At 46.4% G+C, this 25,572-nt stretch overlaps 2 protein-coding genes and 1 long non-coding RNA gene across 33 annotated transcripts in view; 2 read left to right on the top strand and 1 right to left on the bottom strand.

The window, feature by feature from the left end:
- ZNF106 (zinc finger protein 106) overlaps positions 1-6,607 on the top strand; it is an 82,994-nt gene extending 76,387 nt beyond the window's left edge. For all 25 annotated transcript variants that reach the window (XM_078334045.1, XM_078334041.1, XM_035261955.3 and 22 more), the window contains 2 exons: positions 1,123-1,269; positions 1,719-6,607. In XM_078334045.1, coding sequence (XP_078190171.1) covers positions 1,123-1,269; positions 1,719-1,775 — 204 coding nt within the window. In that variant the 3' untranslated portion in view covers positions 1,776-6,607. The remainder of the gene's footprint in view (positions 1-1,122; positions 1,270-1,718) is intronic.
- Positions 6,608-7,111: 504 nt separating this feature from the next.
- The window catches only part of CAPN3 (calpain 3), a 68,859-nt gene continuing 50,398 nt past the window's right edge, over positions 7,112-25,572 (bottom strand). For 2 of the 7 annotated variants that reach the window (XM_078334062.1, XM_078334063.1), the window contains 15 exons: positions 24,828-24,913; positions 22,400-22,477; positions 19,051-19,211; positions 16,975-17,144; positions 15,787-15,995; positions 14,953-14,989; positions 11,093-11,203; positions 10,094-10,171; positions 9,625-9,682; positions 9,476-9,540; positions 8,970-9,038; positions 8,800-8,878; positions 8,467-8,583; positions 8,102-8,160; positions 7,112-7,702 (listed from right to left, as the gene is read on the bottom strand). In XM_078334062.1, the coding sequence (XP_078190188.1) occupies positions 7,676-7,702; positions 8,102-8,160; positions 8,467-8,583; positions 8,800-8,878; positions 8,970-9,038; positions 9,476-9,540; positions 9,625-9,682; positions 10,094-10,171; positions 11,093-11,203; positions 14,953-14,989; positions 15,787-15,995; positions 16,975-17,144; positions 19,051-19,211; positions 22,400-22,477; positions 24,828-24,913 (1,404 nt within the window). In that variant the 3' untranslated portion in view covers positions 7,112-7,675. Of the gene's footprint in view, positions 7,703-8,101; positions 8,161-8,466; positions 8,584-8,799; positions 8,879-8,969; positions 9,039-9,475; positions 9,541-9,624; positions 9,683-10,093; positions 10,172-11,092; positions 11,204-13,146; positions 13,165-14,952; positions 14,990-15,786; positions 15,996-16,561; positions 16,665-16,974; positions 17,145-19,050; positions 19,212-22,399; positions 22,478-24,827; positions 24,914-25,572 lie in introns of those variants that run through there. The other 5 variants (XM_035261973.3, XM_035261974.3, XM_054240563.2 and 2 more) reach the window with 5 other exon arrangements.
- LOC144577329 (uncharacterized) lies at positions 18,002-25,512 on the top strand. The gene is made up of 3 exons (XR_013520894.1): positions 18,002-19,251; positions 21,984-22,681; positions 23,298-25,512. It is a non-coding gene; the product is annotated as an uncharacterized LOC144577329 (long non-coding RNA).

Here is a 25,572-nt window from a genome sequence, read left to right as displayed (position 1 = left end):
CCAGGCATGTGCCACTATGCCCAGCTAAGTTTTGTATTTTTTTTATTTTGGAGAGACAGGGTCTCACTATGTTGCCCAGGCTGGTCTTGAACTCCTGGGTTGAAGTGATCGACTCACCTCGGCCTCCGAAAGTGCTGGGATTACAGCTGTGTAATCCCACTAACCACCACTTAGAAAGCATGACCCTAGCTTATGTTTTCTAATACATGAAATTAAGCCACATTTATAAGTAAAATCACAGCTTAAAAAATAAGTAGGTAATCATAAGATTGCGATTCAAGTGATAAAGGCTATGAGTAAAGTCAGGCTTCCATGGCAAACAGTATTCTACAATAAATGTTTCCACAAATGTGGTTTTCTTTATCAGACATTTTTATTTTCAAGTTTACATTCAACAGCTCTTAGAATTGTTAAAAACAGCACTTTTGGTCTGGCTCACACCTGTAGTCGCAGCACTTTGAGAGGCTGAGGTGGGCGAATCACTTGAGGTCACGAGTTTGAGACCAGCTGAGATCTCAAACCCCATCTCTACCAAAAAAGAGATGGGTCAAACCCCATCTCTACCAAAAAAAAAAAAAATTACAAAATTAGCTGGGGTTGGTGGTGCATGCCTATAATCCCAGCTAGTTGGGAAACTGAGGCAGGAGAATTGCTTGAACCTGGGGGGTGGAGGTTGCAGTGAGCTGCAATTGTGCCACGCATTCCAGCCTGGGCAACAAGCGTGAAACTCCATCTCAAAACAAAAATCCTTCTAGTATTATGGGAAAGGTATTTGCCTTTTGTATTGAATAAACTAAGATAGAAACTCCATTTTATGATGGCAACATAAAGAATATTGTTTAAAGGGAATTTTAAGGTAATTTATTCATAAATATTTGCTGGATTTAACAAGTTGCCATTGCTATGTTAGTGCTTTATCTTCTGAAAATACCAAAGTATTAAAAGACTTTTCCAGTCTTTTCAAGGTTGCCTTAGCTTTGTTGTATTTTCTAGCCAAGAATTCATTTAAAGCAAGGGGCTGGTTTTGCTTTCATAGTATTTATGGGATCCAGGTGAGGGCTGATTTGATTCACATTCACTGTACCCTTTTTCACTGAGTCCCCTCATCTTCTTTTTCTCCAGTGGCATGGTTGCTCTCTGATATTTGGCGTTGTTGAACATTTAAAACAGCACTTACTGACCGACCATACTAATCCGAACTTCCAGACTCTGAAATGTCGCTGGAAGAACTGCGATGCTTTTTTCACTGCTAGGAAAGGATCCAAACAGGTACATTAGTGGGATTGAGGTTCGCCTGGGATTCAGTAGCCTGCTCAGGGTATGGACTAGGAAACCTTTTTTGTTTTATTATTGAGAATTGCAATACATAGAGAGAGCCTAGAGTTTTTTCTTTTTTTGATTCAAAGATTTGAGGGGTAGCTAAATGAACTTCAAAATGAAGAATTAGGTTGTTTTTGTTGAGAAAGGGCCTAAAGAGAATGTTTTCGGATGTTTCAAATCCAGTAACTGAACCTGGAGATTGATTAGTGTGCTGTTGTGCTGGGACAACAGTTCACCTGTAAGGACATGGTTTCCTATAAGTGAGCAAAGTGTTGGCTCCTAACTGCCTTTCCTGCCTGGATCCTAGATGGAATGGACTTATGTGACTTTCCTTGGCTTTGACTTTCTCCTGTCTTCCTACCAGCTTCTCTCATGGGCCCTTTTCCCTTCATTCCTAGGATGCTGCAGGACATATTGAACGACATGCTGAAGATGACAGCAAAATTGATTCATGAAGTTTTTGCCTCCCATGTTGGGAAGTCATTAGTTGAACTATTTTCACATCGGCCCCACACACAGGCCACTCTCTTCCCTTCCCCAGTGAAACAAGGAAGGAGAAAGTGGTTATTAGTCAGGCTTACCCCTAGCATAAGTCTGGGCAGCTCTATGGGATAATAGATGACCCTTTTAAGTTCTTGCTGGAGATTTTAAACAGATTTAGACAGATGTTAAGGAACCATACTCCTCTGGGACAGTATGGCATATAGTGATTTATGCTACTAGCGTTCTCCAGATGTTTATTAAAGATACAGAACCTAATTGGTTACCCAGTTTGACCCTAATCAAATGTATATTTTATTGATTTCAGTTTGCAATTTTTAGTTTATGTTCTTATGATGGTTTAAACCTGTAGTCAGGCTTTTAAGTACAAGTTTGTTAAAGTGCTAGACTTTCAGGATCAGTTTTAATTTCTCCATTTGTAATAGCTGGGTATTTAAATTGGAAGCAAATAGTTTTCTTTCTTAACAATTATGTGCAGTGCATGTCACTGTTTTTTTGCTTTATAGATGGACAGAGCTGGCTTTAAGTGCTAAAGGACACGGTAGATTTTTGACAAACAGTGGCTGCTCTGCTGACTATATTTTAGGAATTCAGAAAGCAAATCACATAGTGACAAGTCCTTATAGATACCACTTCCTAGTAAACGTCTATAAATGTGGATAGAAAGCTCAGTGTGAGGCAGTGCATAGACCTAATGTCTACCTTTACGTTTGCTGTTGAACCTGGCACTCCCTGCTACAGATCCTATCAGGCTGTTGGAACTGGAGGTGTTACCTTTATCTTCCTTTCTAGTGTCTGACCCTGCAAGCCTCATGTTGGCTTCAACCCTTTTGGTTTGTTCAGTTGCTAACCTCCATCTCTCCTGCTGTGTGGCTGTGCCTAGACTGATGGCAACCATCAAGTTTTCCTCTGGACTCACAGGGTGTTTTTCCACCCCCCTGCAGCACCCAAAATGGTGAGGGAGAGGGGTTAGAATAAGGCATCTGAGGCCGGGCACAGTGGCTCAAGCCTGTAATCCCAGCACTTTGGGAGGCCGAGGCGGGTGGATCACGAGGTCAAAAGATCGAGATCATCCTGGTCAACATGGTGAAACCCTGTCTCTACTAAAAATACAAAAAAATTAGCTGGACATGGTGGCGCATGCCTGTTAATCCCAGCTACTCAGGAAGCTGAGGCAGGAGAATTGCCTGAACCCAGGAGGCGGAGGTTGCAATGAGTCGAGATCACGCCATTGCACTCCAACCAGGGTAACAAGAGCGAAACTCCGTCTCAAAAAAAAGAATAAGGCATCTGAATACAGTTTTTAGGACCTCAAGCAGACTTCTTAGAGACTTGTTTCTGAGACCATTTCTTTGCCGTCACTTCCCTGCTAACTGGGAAAGAAAGTGGAGCAGAATCTCTGCCTGGCCACTGAGAACAGCCAAATTCACAAACCGTCAGGGGGCCTTTGTTTTTGGATTTTCTCTGGACTCATCACTAAACTTGTAGAAGTGTTGCTTTCCAATCTTTTGTTTCTGGATCCTCAAAATTCAGAAAGTGGCTGGGTGTGATGGCTCATGCCTGTAATCCCTGCACTTTGGGAGGCTGAGTCAGGCAGATCACCTAAGGCTAGGAGTTCAAGACTAGCCTGGCCAACATGGCAAAACCCTGTCTCTACTAAAAATTCAAAATTGAGCTGGGCTTGATGGCAGGCACCTGTAATCCCAGCTACTCAGGATGCTAAGGCAGGAAAATCACTTAAACCAGGGAGGCCGAGGTTGCAAGTGAGCTAGATGGAGCCACTGCACTCCAGTCTGGATGACAGAGCAATACTCTGTCTCAAACAACCAGACAACTTAGAAACCTTCTTCAGAGAGAGAAAATAAGGGGGAGGTACCCAAGGCCACATCCCAAGCTTTGGTACATGGTCCTTTCTGCTGTCTGGGATTGCAGAGCATCCAGGTCTGTCTTCACCCCGGTTAGTGCACACACATTCACTCACATGTCTTCCCTCAGGCTCTCAGGCAAGGGGACTTCACCCGGGATTCATCGAGAGGCTTCAAGAGGGTCTGCAAGCCCCCAGAAATTGTGTATGAGACTAAGTATGTGTTCTTTTTTCCAGGAAAATCTCCAGTGGGTCTTACTTGATTCAGAAAATGTTATGAATTAATATACGAGGCCAGGCACAGTGGCTCACGCCTATAATCCTACTTGATTCAGAAAATGTTATGAATTAATATACGAGGCCAGGCACAGTGGCCCACGCCTATAATCCCAGCACTTTGGGAGGCCAAGGCGGGAGGAACACTCGAGGTCAGGCATTCTAGACCAGCCTGGCCAACATGGTGAAACCCTGTCTCTACTAAAAATACCAAAATTAGTCGGGTGAAATGGTGGGCACCTGTAATCTCAGCTACTCGGGAGGCTGAGGCAGGAGAATCGCTTGAACCTGGGAGGCAGAGGTTGCAGTGAGCCGAGATTGTACCACTGCACTCCAGCCTCGTGACAGAGCGAAACTCTACCTCAAGAAGAAAAAAAAAAAGAGTTAATCTAGGAGATAATGAATGGCCTACTACTATATAATAAATGGCCCCAAAAGCTCTTGACTTCTGTCCTTGGGGAAAGCCATTTTGTTAACTACATTAGTGAGTTTTACGTGATGCTTAATGGAGAACAAAGAAGATCTTGCTGCAAAAGGTGTATTAAATATTTGTGCTATTTCTGTATGAAATTAAGAAGCTTTTCCCACCTCTCACCCTCATTTCCTATAAGGATAACCAGAGAAGCCAGGCTGTTCTGTGGGTTTGGGAATGGTCATTTCCTGGGAAAATGCATTTGGATTAATGACTAAACCTGGCCTTTTTCTCTGTGCTGTAGTGAAGCTGCATTTTCTCATTGCCTGGCAGCGTGCTAAGAAAGCCTTGAATGTTCTGTGGCATAGTGCCCTTCTACCCTGCCTGAGGGTATTTCTGAAAAGATGAGCATGGCTTTGTGCAGCAGGAAAGGGATAGGCGAGGTGTTGGGCAGTTGTGGGGAACTTTTGAGAGTATTCCAGACTGGTAGAGTCAGTAAGAACTCTGATTTGGATTTCGCTTTGGTGGGACTGTGTGCCTATATCTGCCTGTGTGTGTGCAAGTGTGCAGGTTCCTTTGTATGTATGTATATGCGTGGGAACCTGTACTTGTCATTTTTCTTCATTTTATAAAGGCTTTTTTTTGAAGCAGTGGCAGTAATGCCTTTGTTTCAAGAACATGTGAAATTCTTTTAATACCAGATTAGTGTATTAGCCAAAATGAACCGTTCTAGCCCTCTGTTAAGAAATAAAGGGACCATAAGCATTTTGGCTGCTTATGGTTGTGTGTTATTAACTTACAAGTGTCTTGAAAATTATGCAGGACTTTGGCTTCTTTTTTTTAATCTCTTCCACAATGTTGTGACTGATTGTAGCTGTCTTTCCCTTCAGAGAAGAGCTAGGGCTCAGGGATCTGTGTTGACTCTGGTATTTAGTAGCTTTGTGAAGTAAGGAAACCATTAAATGACCTGACAGAAACTGACTCATGTCTTTCAAGTAGTTGAAGCCACTTTTAGAATGTTATTTTCAATTGCTTTTGCCTATTTCTAATGGTTCAAAGTCAAGAAAACCATAGCATAAACACTTTGTGTACTTATGCTAGTGTTTAAGTGGCAGTTTGTTCTGATAAAGGATCAGTCACTTAAGTTTTATGTGAAAGTTTTTAATTAGGTTAAAAATAATTTTGGCATACCTCTCTACTCAGTTATAAAGCAATTCAACACAATGCAAACAAAACTCTTAAGAGCAAAGGTTATGTTGACTTGATGTTACTTGAATTTGAGAGAAAGTCATTACTTACTACTGCCCTTCTGCTTTTGTGGGTAAAATTTTTTCTTCCCCAGAAGAGATAACAGTGGATTGTTCAGCTCCTGACTTACCCATAATTTATAGGCAATATTATTACTGTTTAAGTGATTATTTGCCTAACAAAGGTTTTATTTTGTCTTTTTTTCTGGTAGATTATACAGCAGACAACTTTAGTGATGAGGCATGTGGATGATTTGGTAGGAGTAGGTTATATACTTAGTGGAATGGTATATTTTATGGAAGAGAATTCACTGGAGGGGATATTGAAGTATATTGTGAAGTGGGATTTGAAGAGCAAATACGCTCTGGTTTGCTCAAATAACTGCAGTTTATGCTTACATATAAATTTTGTTTCTGTTACCTAAATGGGAGCTTCTAGAATTATGAAGACCATACCTGCCACATTTATAAAATAATGGTTTTATCCCTGCCCCAAATCATCAGGTTCCTCGGGTTTGTTGTAGAGGTGATTTGGGATAGACTGAGTTCCTTATGCAAGTGGATGTAAAATCCTCATATAAACCAAACCTACTGATTATTAGACAGTAACCTCTAACCTCACCTTCAAGCCAAAGTATATGGCCCTGTTGGATTACATGGTGACTAAATTTCCCAGATTCACTCTAAATTCAAGGTAGTGGCCCAAATAAATTGGGAGAGGAGGGGGTCAAGGAGGAAAAGCTGTTGAAAATCTTTCTCCTATCTAAGAGAAATATATGCCCTAGAGCTGCTCCAGCACCCTTGGTTTCTGACTTTTTAAATATTGAATATGGATTAGAAGAATGAAATCAGATGACACCTGACTGCAAAAATGTTTATAAGCAAATAGCCTTCTTACATTTTGATATAAAGCTGTGAACTTCATAACTTTGTAAAGCAAGATATAAAGCAAATACAAGAGGAAAATAAAGTACTTTTACTAATTGACTGTTTACTTTTGTTACCTTCTCTGCATATTCACAGTCAACCCTTTCCACATTGGCTTAGCAAGGAAGAAGGAAATTGGGTGGAAAACATAAGACGCCTATAGATGTGCCACAGGCCATGGTTCAGATAAGTTTGGCAAACAGCTTCGTTCAGAGTTTTGTCCACAGTCATGTGACAGGTCAGTTAGTGAGCAGAGGAGCTAGGACAGCTCAATCTCTACTCTGTTACATTCAGGTAACTGGCCCCTCCCCTTGTACATGATCCATTTATTCTTGTCTTTTACAGCAACAGCTATTCCTCTGCCTTCCTTTTATGTCTTGGAAAGTATCTGAGCAATTCCTATGCTCAAGAGATAGCAATAGGCATGATTAAAGCAGGGGTTCAGGATTTTGTTTTTGTGTGTGTTTTTCATTGTTCTCTTCTAGGTAATGGGTAAGTGTATGATTGGAAGCTGTTCAGTCATGCTATGGCTGATATCTAAATGTGAGAGAACAAAACACAAGGGGCCATACACATGCCTTTATTTAGATCAGCTTTTTTCAGAATGCAGCCAAACTTACGAGTCAGACAGCCCAAAGTAACCAGCCCTATTCCAATGAGTGAGTTTACGCCACAGCAGGCCTCTCCTAAAATAACTAGGCAGAAGAACCCAGTGCTGGTTTGGTTCCTGGCCCGTGGTGGGAGAGCATGAAGGTGATGGAGGCTCCAGCACAAGGAGGTGCTGAGTGCCAGTGGCAGGTGCTTCTGCAGACAGCCTAAAGCAAGATAAGCAGCACTTGCTTCAGAGCCAAGGCAGCTTGGACCAGAGCTGGCACTTTCCTACACCTGGCAAAGGGACAACGGTTTGTTCTTCCTACCTCATTGCTTTACTAAAGCTTTGGACAGGCTAGGCACGGCCGATCAAGGATGGGTAGGGGGGTAAAATGGAGGAGGAACAGGACTGATGAGGTGGTTGGAGGCCTCCAGGGATGCAGCTGCTGGGTCCTTTGAGATAAGTGGCTTTGGAAATAGAGGGTGAAATGGAAATCCTGAATGATCCTGCATGGCTTTGGGTGAGGCCAGCCTGGTTCAGGCATACATGGTGAGCTGCAGCCACTGAAAGAGGAAGTCCTAAGATCAGAATTTAGATCAACAAGAGTGACCCCCAGCCCTAGGAATCTTACGGGGCAAGGGGAAAGGGAACAGTCCCGCAGGTCAGACCCTTGGAAGATTTTTCAAGAAACAGTGGCTTATTGTTTCCTTTCTCCTAGATCTTCCCTAAGAAGGTACATGTTTTCCATCATAAAGTTAGGGGAGCTGAGGTCCCTTTGGGCCTCGAGTGCATGTGTCCTGTAAGCCACATTTCTCGCTGATTCTCCCTCCATGTTCTGTTCTTATCCCTTCCCTCCACCACGGTGTGGAAATGAGGAATGCAATGTGGGTCCAGTCTGCCTTGCTGATTCCTCCACCTTGAGTTTTAATGTGTAGGGGGAATGTGCTGTGTCTGTGCTTTACCTCCAGAACGTTGAGTTTGATGATACCGTCTCCATCCTTGTCAAATGCATGAAAAGCTCCTGTGAAAGAATGCACAGGGCAGAGGCCAGTTCTAGGCACACTCCGCCTCTACTACTGTAACTTTCCTGAAGAAGACGATGTGCCCAGTGCTGGCCCTCATCAGCACAAAGATTTGCAGGCGGAGACTTGCCAGTCACCCTCCCTTTGCCATCCCATTCTGGCCCTAAAGAGGGCCTTGGCCCTTGTTCAGCCTGTATGGAGCAGACTAGAGATTATCAGGTGAGATGCTTGTTGTGACAACTGTCTCTGTGGGTGGGGGCTGAAGGGATCAAGAGACCAGAGAGCAGCCCCCCTCCCCCACTTACTGAACATGCCCTCCAGCCTGACGAAGCAGCAGATGAAACTGTCGAAGTCGATGTTCATGTGTTTGTCTGCGTACCGCATGGTAATGATGTCATACAGCTGGTTGTTGAGGTGGAATCCTGTGAAGGGGACCATGTGAGAGGTGGAGGTGGAGCTGGAGGCCTTGAGTCTGCCTTCTATTTTCCTTGCCCCTCGGCCACCCTGTGGCCTGGGAAGGGAAAATGAGAAGCCCTTCCCTCTCCTTTTTCTTGTGAGGCCCTAGTAGCCTAGGCCCCTCCCATTGCTGATCCCACTGCCTCGGGTCCACATCCCTGTCACTACTTCCTTCACCGCACCTGCGTCGTTGACTGCATTTCGCATCTCGTAGCTGTTAATGGTGCCGGACTGGTCTGTGTCATAGTGTTTGAAAATTTTCTGGCAATAGAAAATTTGAGGATGGCAGTCATACACTGAATCTCCAGATCAACCCCATTATTCACTCCCATACTTCATTTTCTCTTCCCACCTGCCAGGCCTTAATCTTGTTCCAGAGGTGGTGGAATTCTTGCAGGTTGAGCTTCCCAGAGCCATCTGTCTGGAGGAGGGAGGTCAGGGCTACAAGGCACATAGCAAAATCCTCCTGGATTGGGAGTGGGTGTCTAAGAGACTCCACCTGGGCTGTCCTACCCTCTTCCCTGTCGTGGTATTTAACCCTCCCCTCCACTCCTCCATCAGTCAGAGACTCTGCCTACTCTGTAACCCAGGGAGCCTGACTCCTAAGGACCACTTTTGATTGGGCAGATCCAGGCTTGAGAGAAACACAGTCGTTAGGGCAGTTACAACCCAATGTCTTCCTCTTCTGCCTCTAACAAGCCCTTTCAGAAGAGGAGCCAAGATGTTCTGAATCAGGGGCTTCTTAAGTGTTACTCTGGGCACAAATTAGTGTCCTTTGCCTGACTGGGCACCCTCTATGTTTCCTTGGTGTCCATGGGCTGATGGCAGAAGGTGGGGAAGGGGTGGCAGGAAGGATACATCCATGAGCGCGATCATGCTACGGCAGGACTCCAGTGTGAACCCATGTGTCTTCAGATCCTTGTCTGAGGGAATGGAGAAGAGTGAGGAGCTGCTTTGAGACAACTGGACTCCTTACCCACCCCCTACATTTGGTTTGAGCCACTCACGTTTGTTCACGACTGTGTTAAGGACCTTCTTGAGCTCATCTGCACAGATCTCCATGTCCTGGGGAGGAAAGGAGAGGAGGGCCATAGTTCACCAGTACAGCAGCTGCTGGCACAGACGCTTTGCTAAACAAAATTCCAGCAGGCTGCGTTTGTAAAATCCCTGTCAGTGCTATTATGTCTTAGGAAGCTGGGGCTTTTCTGAGGAAGATGGGGGAGGGGCCAGATACTGCACCTCAGCTATCAAGACTGCCATGGGCAGATCAGAGCAAAAAGGCCTCTGAGCCCCCCAGTGAATGTGGCAGTCCAAAACTTAAGGGCTTGTGGATTTGTGTGCTACACACACATCCCCTTGCTCCACCAAAGTCCAAAATGACTTCTACCAAACAGTAACAAAATAACTGGCAATCTGAGCAGTTAATCCAGGAGAGAAGGAAGCACCTGTGGGCATCCTGGGCTTGGAGGTACTCACATCTCCTGCTATCTGCTTGAAAATGTTCCGGAATTGTTGCTGTTCCTCACTTTCCTGGTCAGAGCTGCCAGGCTGTGGCTGTGGAGGCACAAAGAAAAGCTGGTTCACAGGGGTCAGAGGTGGACAGGCCTATGAAGCAAGATCCTCTGGGCCAAGGGAGCCAAGTACCTAAAATGACTGGAGGTGGCAGTAAGAGCTGGGGACAGGGGCCAATGCAGACCTGGGAGCCAGAGTGAGAGGCATCGAAGCTTCAGTGACTCTGCACTCCACACCTCTCCAGCCCTGACTCCCCTAGCCAAAGGAGCTGTGGCAGCCATGCAGACATAGACAGCCTCCTCACCCCGACCCCAGTCCCCACCTGCTAGAGCCCTCTCCACTGTCCCAGGCCTGACCATTCCAACAAAAGATGCCCTCAGGTCAAAGAAGGTCTGACTGTTCTGATTCCTCTGGCCACCTCTGTCATCAAGGCCAAGTCCTCAGAGAACCTCCCCTAGGCCCCACTGCACAAGTGCCCCAGATAAAAGGAAGGCCCTGGATTCATCTGGAGACTTTTGCCCCTAAGGCTAACCTCTACTAAGCTCTCCCCTCCTGTGAGCTCAAGGGGACCCCAGTTCTGATGTTAGCCTCGCTTTTCTGCTCCTATTCTTTATCCCTCTATTGTGAAAAGCTCGACACCAGGAGACAGGAGTTGTGCCTCCACTCTCAAGCTGGTTCTGTCTCAGCCTTTGCCTCCCCTTCTCTCTGTCCTGGCTGAATCGGCTTCATGGGAGTCTCAGACTGCCATCCACTCCTAGGATGGAACCCCCGTCCTGGGACATTCACCCAAGCAGCATCCCAAATTTCAGGGAAACTTGCTGAGAGAAAAGGTGAGTGGGACAAATTCAAACCTCTAGATGTTTGACAACCCCTGGGGAAGTCTGCAGCCGCCATGTTTCCCAAGCCCTTAGGAAGCCCCCATAGTGTGCTGGCCATTCCCATTCATGCCACGTGCTCAGACACCTGCGCGGACTGCTCTTGCTTATCAGGGCTTGTTTTGCCTTTGCCCTCTGACTCCTGGTCCACACCCAGCTCCTTGTTGCTGTTTGCTCTGTCCGAAACGAAGATGATGGGCTGGAGAGAGGAGGGAAGTAGGGAGAGGGCAGGAAGGAAGCAAGGATTACAGTCTGAACAGGCACACTGGGGCAGCCTTTCTCTTGGAGCAGCTTTGTCCAGTGAGAAGAGAAAAAGAACTGGTGGGAGCTCTTCAACCTCTGTTCAAGCGCTATCTCTGCCACTGACAAGCCATGTGACTTCAGTTTTTTATCTTCCCATACCCACTCCATCCCTCCTTATGGTAGAGTTATGATAGCTCAGATGTGAAATGTTAAGAATGCTAAAAGCAGCATGATCTAGTGCAGTGATTGTCAAATATTTTGTAGACTTTTTTTTCCAGATGGAAACATTTTTCAAATTAAATTTCCTGCAGAAACACCATGTATATAAAGCCATTAAAAACAGAGCTTCTCTGATTAATAACAGAGCTGTTTGCCCTCAGCACCCCACATCACCATGGCAGCTACTGAGGCACCTCCAAGGAACCTCTAGGACTCTACAAAGTATAGATTGGAAAAAGACACAGATTAGTGGCATGGTCAGTGGGTAACTGTCAGAACACTAGGCCGGAATCCCAGCCCTGCCCCTCATATAAGAAATATCCTCTTTGGCCTCAGTTTACTCACCCTGTAACAGTAAAACCAGCTCTCCTTCCTCATAGGGCTTTTGTGGGGATCAAATGAGATACTGAATGCAAAATCATACTGCAAAAACATTTAAGATGCGACACAAACGGGATATTTTCAAGACATGCTCATGCAAGTGACGAGGATATGAAAAGAGCAGGGAGTGGCTGCCGTGTAGCACGGACACTGGTGGGTGCAGTGCAGCTATAGGGAAAGCCAGGGGAAGGCAAGGCGATGGGGGTTGATGCTGCAGTGCAGAGAGCAACAAGGCAGGCAGAGCCTCTCAGGGCAGAGAAGCAGCCCACCCAGGCTCAGGCGCCACTGCCTTTCCAGGCTGCTCATCTATTACAGCTCAAGCAGACAGACCCATTGAAATGGCTCCCCAGCAGGCCTCGGAGGCCCTGGCTTGCTCTACCTTCTAAGCAAAGTGTCTTGCTCAAGCGGCTGACGCTTGTGGGGATCCCAGAGCAAATGGAGGTCAGTCTGAGGGGGATGTGTGGGAGGGACACGGTATGGCCATGGAGCATCCCTCCCAGGTACACACTGGCAGGCCTGAGTGTGGGTCTGGGCAACACAGGCCTTGAAGTGTAGGAGGCTGGCACCAGAGAGAGAGGGCAGGAAATACAGGCTTTGGAGCAAACAGACATCATATCCACTTCCATTTTCCCCACTCATTAGTTCTGTGTCCTTGGGCATTTTTTTGATTCTGTCTCACCCGTGAAAGGGAAAAATGGAGCACCTTGTTTGTAGATACTTTTATAAGTGGGGACAAAAGAGAGTTTTACCCCAAGCGCAGTGCCTGAAATGTGGCAGTCAGCTCTGGTCTGGGCCAGTGCCAGTAACTGGAGGACACCTGTGATGGACCCATCACCACCAGGCACCACTGTAAATGCTAGCACCAAATCTGATGGTGTATGATGGCCTCTTGTGGTTCAGGGCACAGACTGGACCCAGACTGCCTGGCTCTAAGTACTGGCTCTGCCACTCCCTGGCTGTGTGGTCTTGGGCAAGTTAGTCAATCTGTCTGTACCTTTTCTCCTTCTGAAAATGGGGATAGTTAACAGTACTCATCTCATAGAGCTGTTGTGAGGATGGAATTAGTCATGGAAAGCCCCTAGAAGAGTGCTTGCCATGTAGCCTTCCCCCAACAAATCTTAGCTGCCATTACTGCATGCTCGGCCCCAGCAGGAGCTCAGGGAAGGAGGGGGAAGGAAGAGGCAAGTCTGGTGCATGCATGCATATGAGCACAAACACATGTACATATCACACACAAGCACAAACACACACACACACACACATGCATACACACACTGTGCTCTCTACCCCCACACACACCTTGGTTTTCTTCTTTTTCTGCATAAAAAAAGGAAACAGTAAATGCAGAGTAAATGAAAAGCAAGTTCCCAAAACAGCCAGTGGCTTTTGGCTTCCCTGTATCCTGGTCTTTAGCTTGGGGTGAGGCTCTGGGGGTCCAGAAATCTGAATGACATCAAAGGTGAAGGAAGAAGAGAATTCTTTCTTCTCCATGCCCAGACACCAGTGAATGCTATGGTTTTGTTTTTATAATCTACTGTTACTGCATATGGCAAGGAAAAGGATCTTCTGACTAGGGTTTCCTTTCTTCCTTTTTTAGAAAATGAAATTGGTTACTAAAACACCAAAAGCATGGCTCACTCAAACTGACCTGACTGAATTTTTGACTTACAGAATATTTTAAAAAAATCTTTGAGCAAACATTTAACATAGGGGGGTTTTCTTTGGCAAAATCAGCAGCTGTACCAGTCTGCCCTGGGCCTATAATCCCCATGGCTACTATTAGCTGAGCCCAGGTCCTGCTCCCTGCATCTTCCAGATTGCCCCAGGCCCTGCCATTCCTGTTGACTCTCAACAGGAGCCAAATGTTGGTTGAGAACTGCAGGCAACTGTTTTGGTGCAGGGACATCAAAACCCCTGCACCTGCCTGCTCTGCTCAGTTAGGTGACGTGCCAGCTCCCATAGCTTTTGAGTTTGCAGGTCCTGATCAACACTGTACACCGATGACTAGCATCCAGATGACCAGAACAGACCCACACGCACCTACCACTAAAACCAACTGCCTGTGGTCATTCAGAAGGCACTTGGAGACCTGGCACTGGCACAGGGTCGGGATTATGACCATGACTGTCACTACCCAGAAGGCAGTTCAGAAGGGCATGTGTCCTCCCATTGGCCTACGTCATCCCCACAGAGCATGAGGGACTGTTTACTGATTACAGCCCAAAGTCCCATGGCAGTCACAAGACTGCTCAACACACAGAGCCCGACACACACTGCTCTGTGCTTTGAACTTTGGGCTTCTCATTGCCCGAGCTGGCCTCAGTGTGGAGGTGAGGAAAAACCTGTCGAATCAGAGAGTCTGGATGTGAGTTCCACCCCTGCCACTTAACTAGCCGTGTGAACTCGGAGAATTCATTCAACCCCATTGAGCCTCTGCTTCCTTTCTTGAAAACCAGGGATTATAACCCCATCTACCTCTCAGAAATCTTGCAAGTATTGCGATAACACGTGGAAAAAGTACCTTGTAAGGTGTCAAATGTGAAAAAGCACCTCTGTTTGAGTGCTCATGCTGTGCTAGACACTTCACGTACATCATCTCATTGATTAAACCTCAAAAAAGCCTTGCAAGGCACATTTTTATCCTATTTTCCAGAGGAGGAAACTGAGAGGGACTATTGAAATTGTCTGGGTCACCCCGCTGTTTGGTGGAGGATCCAGGTGTCGACACCAGGTCCGGAGCCAGCTTACTATCTTTTTTTATGGGTGAAATCCAGTGTTAGCCAGTCTCAGAATCCAGTGTTTGCTGCAGCTCTTGTCATCCCTTCCTGTGGCCTTGTTCCCTCCGACTGCTCAAATTGCTTCTCCCTCCCAGGACCCTCTTCTATATTTCCCAGCCCCAGAACTGACTCAATGGCCCCTGGATCATAAGGCCCATTACTTCCGGCCATGCCAAGCAGGATTTGTATCCCAGGGAGGGACTCCTCAGCATAGCCGAGACTCCCATTCCCTCTGCCAGTGCCCAGTCTCCCCTGCACCATCTGTCCCCTGCATGGTCAGGGAAGGGGACCCTCTGGACTTTTCACATATAAGATCTGAACCACTCACCAATGGCCGATCCACGGAGATTGTATTTTCAACTTCCCTGTGAGGAACACAGACATATGGGGTCTCAGTGTCACCAGAAGCAAGTAGGAAGCCTGTGGAAGGTTTGCTCTGGTGCATGGTTTCCGGGCGGCCAAGTCAGGATCAGCCTCTAAAGAACCCCCAAAACTTAACACTTTCAACCCCAGAAACCAGCCCCATGTCAGCACTATCTCCAACAGCCAAGTCCAGGCACGCAGGTTCTTGTGTTGCTCAGAGCCCCGCAAATGCATGACCCAGCCACCTACCCATGGACCTGGTGATGAGACTGATCCAAGGACAGAGATCAGAGTGACAGGGGCTATGAGCTCATCTATGGTGGCGAGGGACAGGATGTGGCTTTCCTGGCCATGCTAACCTAAAATTTCAAGCATCCCCAACACCTCCTATCCCTCTTCCCTTTATTTTTGCTCCATGTCACCTCTCCAGATATATCATGCTACATACATTTTTTCCTATCCATTATTTTCTCATGATAGAATATTAAGCTCCATGAAAGCAGGGATTTCTTTCTGTTTACTTCACTACTCTATCTCTGGTGCCTAGGAGAGTGCCTGGAACATAGTAGGTGCTCAAAAAATATCTGCAGAATGGATGGATGAATGGATGGATGGATGGATGAATGAACTAATTAATGGGGCAATGTGGCAGTGGCTCAGGATTAGCAAAAGAGGTTCAGCTCGTCAGTGTATCCCAGGACCCCTGGAGGAGATGTGTCTATCTGCCTCACGCCTTCAACCTCTGGAGTGGGCCATACGAGGTTTTAGAAACAGGTGGGAAAGCTGGGCTGGCACTCACTCAGAGAGGTTCCTCTTTTCAGAGAAGACCCGGAGGATGAATTCCCCCTCCTGGTGGGGCTCGTAGGTGGAGGGCACGATGACGTACTCGCTGGGAGGGAGGCGGAAGCGCTGGGACACTTCCCGCATGTTGATGTAGGTTTTGCTCCTGGCCTTGGAGGCATTGTACAGGAAGAAGTCCTTCTGCAGGTGCTGCTTGTTCCCATGCATCTGAGAGATGGAAGAGCCCATGGGACCTGAGTGCCTCAGGAGGGATGCCCCGTCCTCCCACAGCTGCCGCGATGGGTCCCTTCTCAACTCCTTGGTCACCCATGTCACAGTCTAAACCTCCCTACTTCTGACTCCCAAGGCCTCAAATAGCCTCCCTACCTCACTTCCTCTTCCTTTTCCATTACGATTCAGAGGGAATGGCAATTGTGTCATCCCCACATTCAGGGACACTTACCAGAACAGCTGCTCCTCAGCTCCAAAGCCCCTCAGGCTGGAAGGACCCCCAAGGAGGCCTAGAGGACTTGGCTGGGTTCTGAGGGAAGTGATTCCTCCATCCCAAGCGGGCAGCTACTCTCAGAACACGTCTGTGGGACTATGTGTGTGGCTGTGAGCATGGAGGATGAGTGTGCGAAGGCGTATGTGAGATGCGCAGAGTGTCTGGTATGAGGGAGAAAGTACACATCCTGGGGGTGGTAGTCACAGGTCATGCAATGCCCTGAGTCACCTGCTCTGCAGTGGAAATAACGTGGGCAAGGCCCTCTCTTATCACAGTCCTGCCCACTAACCCCACCAGGAAGCTTCTCGATGAGCCACACACAGACTCGGGCCCCCCTGGGTAGTGCTGCACACAACTGCTGGCTGCTGCTGCTGCTATACCTCTTTGGGAACCTTGAGGAGAAAGAGAAAAGAAGATGCTTCAGATCTGAATGAGAATGAGGAGCTTGCAAAAGGGAATGCCAGCAACTGCAGCACACATGCGGAAGCCTGACCCCCAGATACCCGTCCTGCCAATCCCACTTCACTGCCACTCCAATGCCCACCTGGTATTTTCTGCTTGCTAAAACACAAGTGGCCTGATACCAGCAGCTCTGGGGGTCACTGAGTATTAAGGAAGCCAGAGGACCCCTCTAGAAGCCCCTGGAAATGTCCTTGCTGGGAAAGTGTATTTACTGGGATGGAGCTGATCAGGACTGCACACCTCATAGATGGCGAAGCCGATGGTGAAGAGATTAGCCCCCAGCTTTCGGTCCTTCCGCCGGTTCTTCTGCATCAGGGCCACCAGGAAGCTGCAGATCACCTCTGAGTCATCAGGGTCATCGTCCTCCTCCAGGAGCTTCAGACGGTACTGAGGGTTGGTCCAGAAAGTATCTGCACCCCCAGAAAGGAAACACACAGTCAGAGCTGCCTCTCAAAGAAAGGGCATGAGACAGAGGGAACCTATTTATTGCTATCCCCTTCATCTAGTAGGTGTTTAGAACACATCAACAGACAACATGATTCAGGCATTTGTCTAATTATTTGGCAGGGCGGGGGGCTACCTCTCTACAGATGGAGCTGTACTGATTGGATGTGTGGCTCTTCCTTCCTCTGAACTTTCATTCAGTCTTTGCTGATGATTTTGTTTTCCTTACCTGCCCCTTAAATGCTGTTGGTATCTGAAATCTGGTCCTGGGCCTCTTCTCCTCTCACCGTGCCCTTCTTACCTCCCTAGGCAATCTTTCTTTCTTCTGCCCCCAACATGCTCATGATGCCTGAGCTATTATATTCCAGGCTCAATCTGTCTCACTTTTTTTTTTTTTTTTTGAGTGAGCCTGGCTCTGTCGCCCAGGCTAGAGTGCAGTGGGGTGATCTTGGCTCACTGCAACCTCTGCCTCCTGGGTTCAAGCGATTCTCTTCAGCCTCCCAAGTAGTTGGGATTACAGCGCTCGTCACCATGTATTTTTTTATTTTTAGTAGAGCTGGGGTTTCACCGTGTTAGCCAAGCTGGCCTTGAACTCCTGGTCAGGAGTGCTGGGATTACAGGCGTGAGCCACCATGCCTGGCCTCTTCTTTCTTTTAGTCCTCAAATATTTTTAGTTCTAATATGTGCCATCTAATATGCATATTCAGATCTCTGTTACATATCTTCACAGGAACCTCAAACTTTCATGTCCCAAGCAAAATTCCTTTCCCTATAACCCCACAATGAACTCCCCCCAAAATAACACGCTGATCTTTTCCTCGTGTTTTTTTTTTTTTTTTTTCTTCTGAGACAGGGTCTTGCTCTGTCACCCAGGCAGGAGTGCAGTGGTGTGATGAGGGCTCATTGCAGCCTCAGTATCCCAAACTCTAGCAATCCTCCAGCCTAATTTTTAATTTATTTGTAAAGATGAGGTCTCACTATATTGCCTATGCTGGCCTTGAACTCCTGGGCTCAGGAGATCCTCCTGCTTCTGTCTCCCAAAGTGCTGGGATTATAGGTGTGAGCTGCCCGCTTGGCCTTCTTGTGTTCTTATGTTGCAATATTGTCAGGTCCTCAAACTGGGAATCTTGACATCATTCTTTATTCTTTCTTCCCTACATCACCCAACATGCTCTCCCTGTCTACTCTGTCCCCTCCATCTCTGCTGCTGCTGACTTGGTCCAGGCTTTCATCATCTCTGACTTGAACTATTGCATCAGCTGCTAACCTGGTTTTCCACTACTACCCTCACTGTTACTGACACAGTACACACAGTCCCCAACTTAGGATGTTTGGCTACAGTTTTTTAACTTTATGATGTGAAAGTGTTGCACATTCAGTAGAAACTGGATTTCAAGTACCCGGACAACTATTCTGTTTTTCACTTTTAGTATAGTATTAAATAAGTTACATGAGATATTCAACACTTTATTATAAAATAGGCTTTGTGTTAGATGATTTTGCCCAACTTCAGGCTAAGGCCAGTGTTCCAAGCATGTTTAAGGTGGGCCAGGCTAAGCTATGACATTTGGTGGGTTAGGCATATTAAATGCACTTTTGACTTATGGTATTTTCAACTGCTGATGGCCTGCCTGGACAAAACCTCGTTGTAAGTCAAGCAGCATCTACATTGTTCCCACAGTTTCCTGCTTCAAAGTCACTACCAGCTCCCTGTTGTAAACTTCTCAACATAGTGGTTTCCTTCTTGGTAAAATAGGGAGAGTTTAATAAGATAGTGGGCATCTGGAACAGAGTCTCAATAAGTGCTAGTTAGGCTGCTTCTACCTAGAACTTGTTTTGCTTGACCCTCCCCGCATCAGCAGCATCTCCCACCTGGGAAGTTGCGGCAGCCTCCGGCGGAGCAGCCCCGTACCCAGCGACCCTCGTTCACAGACACTGTCCAGGTCTGAAGCTTATCAGACTCCAGAGCGTCGGCCGTGAGGTTGCAGATCTCCAGCTTTGTGAAATGGTAGACGAAATCCTCATAGGACATCCTGAGAAGTTGGAAGAAGAGAGAGACCCATACGGGAGCAGGTGAGGAGGGCTGGGAATGGAAGACCCCAGGGCTAACACAGCACAGTAACAAAATAATTCACAGGAACTTGGTCAGGGTCCCAGAGGAGCTTGTCTTTCCTTTTTAGGGCAAACGCTGGCACTTCTGATTTATCTACTACAAACCATCATCTTTTCTAACAATGATTCAAAAATGAGCTAGTCCCACAAAGACATGTTCTCACTCATATGAAAGTGCTAAAAAAAATGGATGTCATGGAAGTAGGGAGATGGTGGTTACCAGAGGTTGGGAAGGGAAGGAGGGGGAAGATGATAAGAGGGTGGCTAATGGGTAAAAAAGTACAGTTAGATAGAAGAAATAAGCTCTAGTGCTCTGCAGGGTGCTGTGGCTCATGCCTGTAATCCCAACACTTTGGGAGGCCAAAGCAGGCAGATCACCTGAAGCTAGGAATTCAAGACCAGCCTGGCCAACATGGTGAAACCCCTTCTCTACTAAAAATACAAAAATTAGCTGGGTGTTATGGCAGGCGCCTGTAATCGCAGTTACTCAGGAGCCTGAGGCAGGAGAATTGCTTGAACCCAGGAGGCAGAGATTGCCGTGAGCCCATATTGCGCCACTGCATGCCAGCCTAGGTGACAGAGTGAGACTCCATCTCAAAAAAAAAAAAGCTCTAGTGCTCAATAGCACAGTAAGGCAAACATAGCTAAACAAGAATTTATAGTATAGTGTGTGTGTATGTATATATATGTATATATATATATACATACACACACACATTTCTTTTCTTTTGAGATGGAGTCTCACTGTTGCCCAGGCTGGAGTGCAGTGGCACGATCTTGGCTCACTGCAACCTCTGCCTCCTGAGGTCAAGGGATTCTCCTGCCTCAGCCACCTGAGTAGCTGGGATTACAAATGTATGCCACTGCATCTAGCTAATTTTCATATTTTTGTAGAGATGGAGTTTCACCATATTGACCAGGCTGGTCTCGAATTCTGACCTCAAGTGATCCACCTGCCTCAGCCTCCCAAAGTGTTGAGATTACAGGCATGAGCTACCATGCCCAGTCTATAGTAGCTTTCAAAATAGCTAGAGGAGGAGAATTGTAATGTTTCCAACACAAAGAAAAGATATATATTTGAGATGATGGTGTCCCAATTACTCTGATTTAATCATTACACATTGTATATGTGTATCAAAATACCACATGCACCCCCAAAATATATATAGCTATGATATATCCATAAAAAATAGAAGGCCAGTTGTGGTGGCTTACACCTGTAATCCCAGCACTTTTTTTTAAAGACAGGGTCTTATTCCGTTGCCCAGGATGGACTGCAGTGGTGCAGTCATAATTCACTGTGGCCTCAACCTCCTGAGCTCAAGTGACCCCCTGATTCAGCCTCCCAAGTAGCTGGGACTAAAGGCACACACCACCACACCTGGCTAAGTTTTAAATTTTTGTAGAGTTGGGGTCCCCTATGTTGCCCAGGCCCACATATCTGCATTTTGGGAGGCCAAGGTAGGAGGAATGCTTGAGCCCAGGAGTTTGAGATCAGCCTGTGCAATATGCAAGGCCTGTCTCTATTTTATTTTTAAATAAATTTAAAAGGCAATAAAAACACAAAAAACCTTTTCCTTGACATTATACCAAGACAACATTTTTTTTTCCCTAAGACAGATTATCGCTCTGTCGTCCAGGCTAGGGTGCAGCGGCGCAATCTGGGCTTACTGCAACCTCTGCTTCCCGGGTCTCAAACTCCTGACCTCAAGTGATCCGGCTGCCATGGCTTCCCAAAGTTTAAGACAACATACTTAATGTCTGCCACAGTGTCAGTTTCTGTTGACAGAAAAATCCTTATTTTCCCAAAAGGAACTAAGAAAAAGAGAACAATTTTTTTTCTAACATATTGGCCACAAACCATGGTTCTCATTTTCTTTACTTTTATTTTTTAGATATAGGGGTCTCATGATGTTACTCAGGTTAGACTTGAACTCCTGGGGTGGGCTCAAGCGATCCTCCCACCTCAGCCTCCCAAGCAGCTGGGACTATGGCATGTGTCACCACTCCCAATTTGCATTTTATTTTCTAAGTGACTGCCCTTGGTGTCTCTACTGCTTAAGCTTTATTATCATCATTGATTTGGAAAACTCACATTTGCTTGTAATGAGAAAAGCTCTGCTACAAATTTACCTGTTGGTTTATGTCCAAACTTATATTCTACATATACGTCTCAAGCTGAAAAACATGAAGGAATCTGAAGACAAGGAAACTAAAAGACTCAAACTTTCATGAGGCTTTGCTTTCACATTGCATGAGGAATGTGATTTACAAATCTAACACAACTCTCTTAACAAATACACCTATAAGCTTTCTGTACCTCTTATCTATTGTAATTGGAATAAAAATAACATGGCTCTAAAAAATAAGAAACCAATAAAACCCATTTTCATTTTTTGTTCCTATCCATTCATTCTTCATTTACATACTTTTCCTTTTTAAAAACTATAGTATAACTTATGAACATTAAAGTGCAGACATCTTTAAAAAATGACTCAAACTCATTATCTTGATGGGAGGGCTCAAAAGAAATTCAGTTCTCCAAAAGGTTACTGTGTGTCCCACCACCGTGCACCAGGAGCTCTGCTAGGCACATGGAAAAGAGATATTGTTTGGGAAACAACAGACAATTAAGCAAACAATTTTAAGGGTGATGAGCATCATAAATTAATCCCAGTCCTGTGTTAATACAGGGGGTTCTCTTTAAGCTGAAGATTCTCCTCAAGCTGAGACTTGAAGCCTGAGTAGAAACAACCTGAGTGAGGGTGAGGTGGGCACTGGGAGATCAGGGTAAGTAGAGCTTCCTAGGCTCAGAAAAAATTGTGGTAAGTCTGTGGTGCATGTGGCTGGAATAGAGTGTGTGGGGGAGGAGTACAGGGGAGGCAAGATACATGTCATGTTGACCTGGTCCTGGGCTCAGTTGTCCCTGTGGCCTGGAGGGCTCCTCTCAGAACCTCATCCTAGCTGAGCCTTGGACTGGGGGAGGAGAACAGGGCCCAGATCTCCCAAGGGCTGGAATCTGATAACTTCATCTGGGGATTGAGGTCTGAGATTTTCCCTCTCATCCCCATCCCTTACCCTTCTGGGTCTTCATGCTTTCCGGACTCACCAGAACTCTCCATCCTCAGTGACCTGGTGCTGCAGATGGGCCTTCTCATCTTTGTCCACAAAGCTCCAGTCCTTCCAACTGGGGAGAAAATGGAGGAAATAAGGAAGGGGAAGAAGGGAAGGCCTGATGTAGGTTGGGACAGGAGGTATCAGAGAAATACGAAGAGTTACAGCCACTGTGAACCACCAAAATGCTGATCTGATCTGTTACCCTCAGCATGAAACCCAACAGCAGTGACTTCTCACATCCTCAAGACTGAACATAAACTCCTTAAATGGGCTGGTGAGGGCTTGACCCTTCTCATCGCACTTTAAAGGTTAAGAATTTATATTAAAAAATACAAATTTGTATTAAAAATACAAAAATTAGCTGGGTGTGGTTGCATGCACCTGTAGTCCCAGCTACTTGGGAGGCTGAGGCAGAAGTACGACTTGAACCTGGGAGGCAGAGATTGCAGTGAGCCAAGATCACACCACTGCACTCCAGCCTGGGTGGCAGAGTAAGATTCCGTCTCAAAAAAAAAAAAAAAAGAAAAAGAAAAAGATTTGTTTCTGGACATAGATGAACTGGGGTATCTGTTTAATAATAGTTCTAGCTGTGCAACCTTGGGCAGGTCACTTAACCTCTGTCAGACTCTGTTTCCTCAACTGCAAAAGGGAAGTGATTATGTCACCTGTTCACAGGTCTGGAATGGGCAGATGAAATAATGCATGCAAAGCTGTTAGCATAGTGCCTGTCATATAATAAGAAACTGAGTTACTAAGAAAAAAAGCCAAGCCTGTAAACATCTCCTTCCCTGTTCCGGGAAATAGCCCAGCATTGTGTTTCTAAACACTAGGCAGTTTTTACACACACACTTTCCTCATGATGGAGGCAATAATGTGCATCTGTGTTTCAGGCTCACTGAGGAGAATTCAACTAAACTGGATGGTCCCTGGAAAGGTAAGGGGCTGAGGAAGTGCTTGGAGTCAGAGAGCACCACAGGGAACACGGACATTCCCAAGACCAGGAGAAGGGACACATCAGAGGAAATCTCCGTGAGTGAACAGGGTTGGGTCCACTTGTCAGCAGCCCCTGTGAGGGAAGCATCATGGTAAGCAGGACAGGGCTGCCCACCAAGCTCTGAGGCTGGAGAACACAGCAAGGTTCCCTGCGGGTGACTTGGGCCAACAGAGTGGACAACTGAGGAGTCACCAAGGGCCTTCCCAGAGCAGAGAGCACAGTTCCATTGTCACTCCCTCCAGGCAACATTTCTCTATGCTTCCTCTCCCACCCGAACTACGTGCAGAGGCCCCCTCTTTGTGATCCTTATTGTGACATTGATCTCAATTATTAGTGTGTGCTTGCCTGTCCTTGCCTGGGCCTTAAACCCACAGATGCCCAATGTGTCCTTTCATTTCTACATTCCCAGTCAGTAGTCTAGGGCCTGGCAGAAATCAGCATTGAGGAAGTAAGCATTTGCAGCATGGGTAAGTGAAAGGAGTAAGCATTTGTAGTGTGGATAAGTGGATGACTGTAGGAGGCAGTCAGGGCATGAGGATCAGACTCTTATCACAGTGTATTGAGGGAGACTGTGGGTTCACAGGATATCCCCAGTACCTTGATGTGTGCCTCCTATGTAGTAGGTGCCCAAGAAACATTTTCTAAATGAATGACTGAATGAACCAGTAATTACATGCTGAGCTAAGAGGTATGCAGTGGTACATGAGCACAGGAGCTGAAGGGCCCAGGCTGCCTGTTTGCAGTCATTCTCTACTACTGAGTCCTGCTGTCCCCTCTGGAAATAAAACAGGAGCTCATGGACTCATTCAGTAATGAACTGCCTCTCATTCAGTAGAGGTAATTAGGAACCAGTAGGACTATGGAAGTTTTGCAAATGTGCTGGAGCCTTCATAATAACTTCCCATGTTTATTATTTTTGTTGCCCCCAGTCTGTTCCTTTCAGTGACAAGCAGTAAAATTCTTTCATACAGCCCTTGCGCCTTTATATGGGGTCAGCACGGATAAGGAAATCTTGGTAATGGCTCAGCACTTTCCAAAAACAGTCCCATTTACTATACTTATGAACTCACAAGGTAAGTGCTAATAATACCATTCCCATTTCACAGGTAAGGCAGCAAAGACTGCAAGAAGGGAAGTCACTTGTCCAGCCCAGACCCCTGCATTCATACTCTCCTCCTGTGGGGACCTTCTTCGTCCTTTCTGGAATCCTTCCTTTCCAGCCAATGGCTGTCAGCAAGCTCTCTGGGTCCCCAGACCCCACTTCCACTCGTGCCAACACCTGTACCCCTCTTCTCTGCAGATCATTGGTTTTGAGGGCGATTTTATACCAAGCATCTTCAATACTCTCATGGCTCAGTTCCCAACATAGCCTTGTCCTGGGCCCTGTTCCCTGCTATTGCCAATCCCATGGAGTCCCCTCACCTACCCATCACTCCAAGCGCCGTTCCACTCCACCTGGCCCCAGGGGTTCCGCAGTCGCACCAGCTTCACTTTCTCACCTTTGAACAGGACCTTAAGCACAGAGAAAGCGCTGTCATGCCCTGCAGCCTGTCTGGAAAGGGAATCTTCTGTCTTGCTTGAAAGATGGGATGGGGCTGGGGGCCGAATCCCTTATGGGAGGATGTTCTGCCAGGTTCTGGCCAAAGAGATGAATCAGAAGTGTGCTGGGAATGGCAGGGGGTGAGGTCATACCTTTCCTCCTGAGTCTGCCTGAATTAGAGCTTGGCTGTCTCCACTCTAAGAGGCAATTTTCTCAGAGAACATCCTAGCCATTATGAACTTGTGGGGGTTGGGGGGGGTGGGGAGGGAGGAGCATATACAGTAGGGTCGCTAGCACATTAGGTGTCTTTGTATAAATTAGAAAAAAGGCCCCTGCTGACTGAGGAACTACAAACATGCAGACAACTGCCCATCTCAGCCCATCCCTCTGTACAGGGCACAACCTGCCGAACTGTGTGCAATGGGCCTGACAATGTTCCTATCTCTGGGCTTTCAGGAAAGCCCAGAAGTCCCAAAAGGAGCAAAACAGAAGAGTCAGTCTCTCGTATGCATGGCTTCAGCATATAACCAATCATGGATCAAAAATATTTGAAAAACAAAAAATAATAAAATAATAGTAATACCAAAAAACTCCAATGCTGTGTAACAACTATTCACATAGCATTTCCATT

Source organism: Callithrix jacchus, chromosome 8 (genome assembly GCF_049354715.1).
Source record: "Callithrix jacchus isolate 240 chromosome 8, calJac240_pri, whole genome shotgun sequence".
In the NCBI taxonomy this organism is placed as follows: domain Eukaryota; kingdom Metazoa; phylum Chordata; class Mammalia; order Primates; family Cebidae; genus Callithrix; species Callithrix jacchus.
Note: the sequence above shows the minus strand (reverse complement) of the source record. Positions and strands in the feature narration are given on the sequence as shown.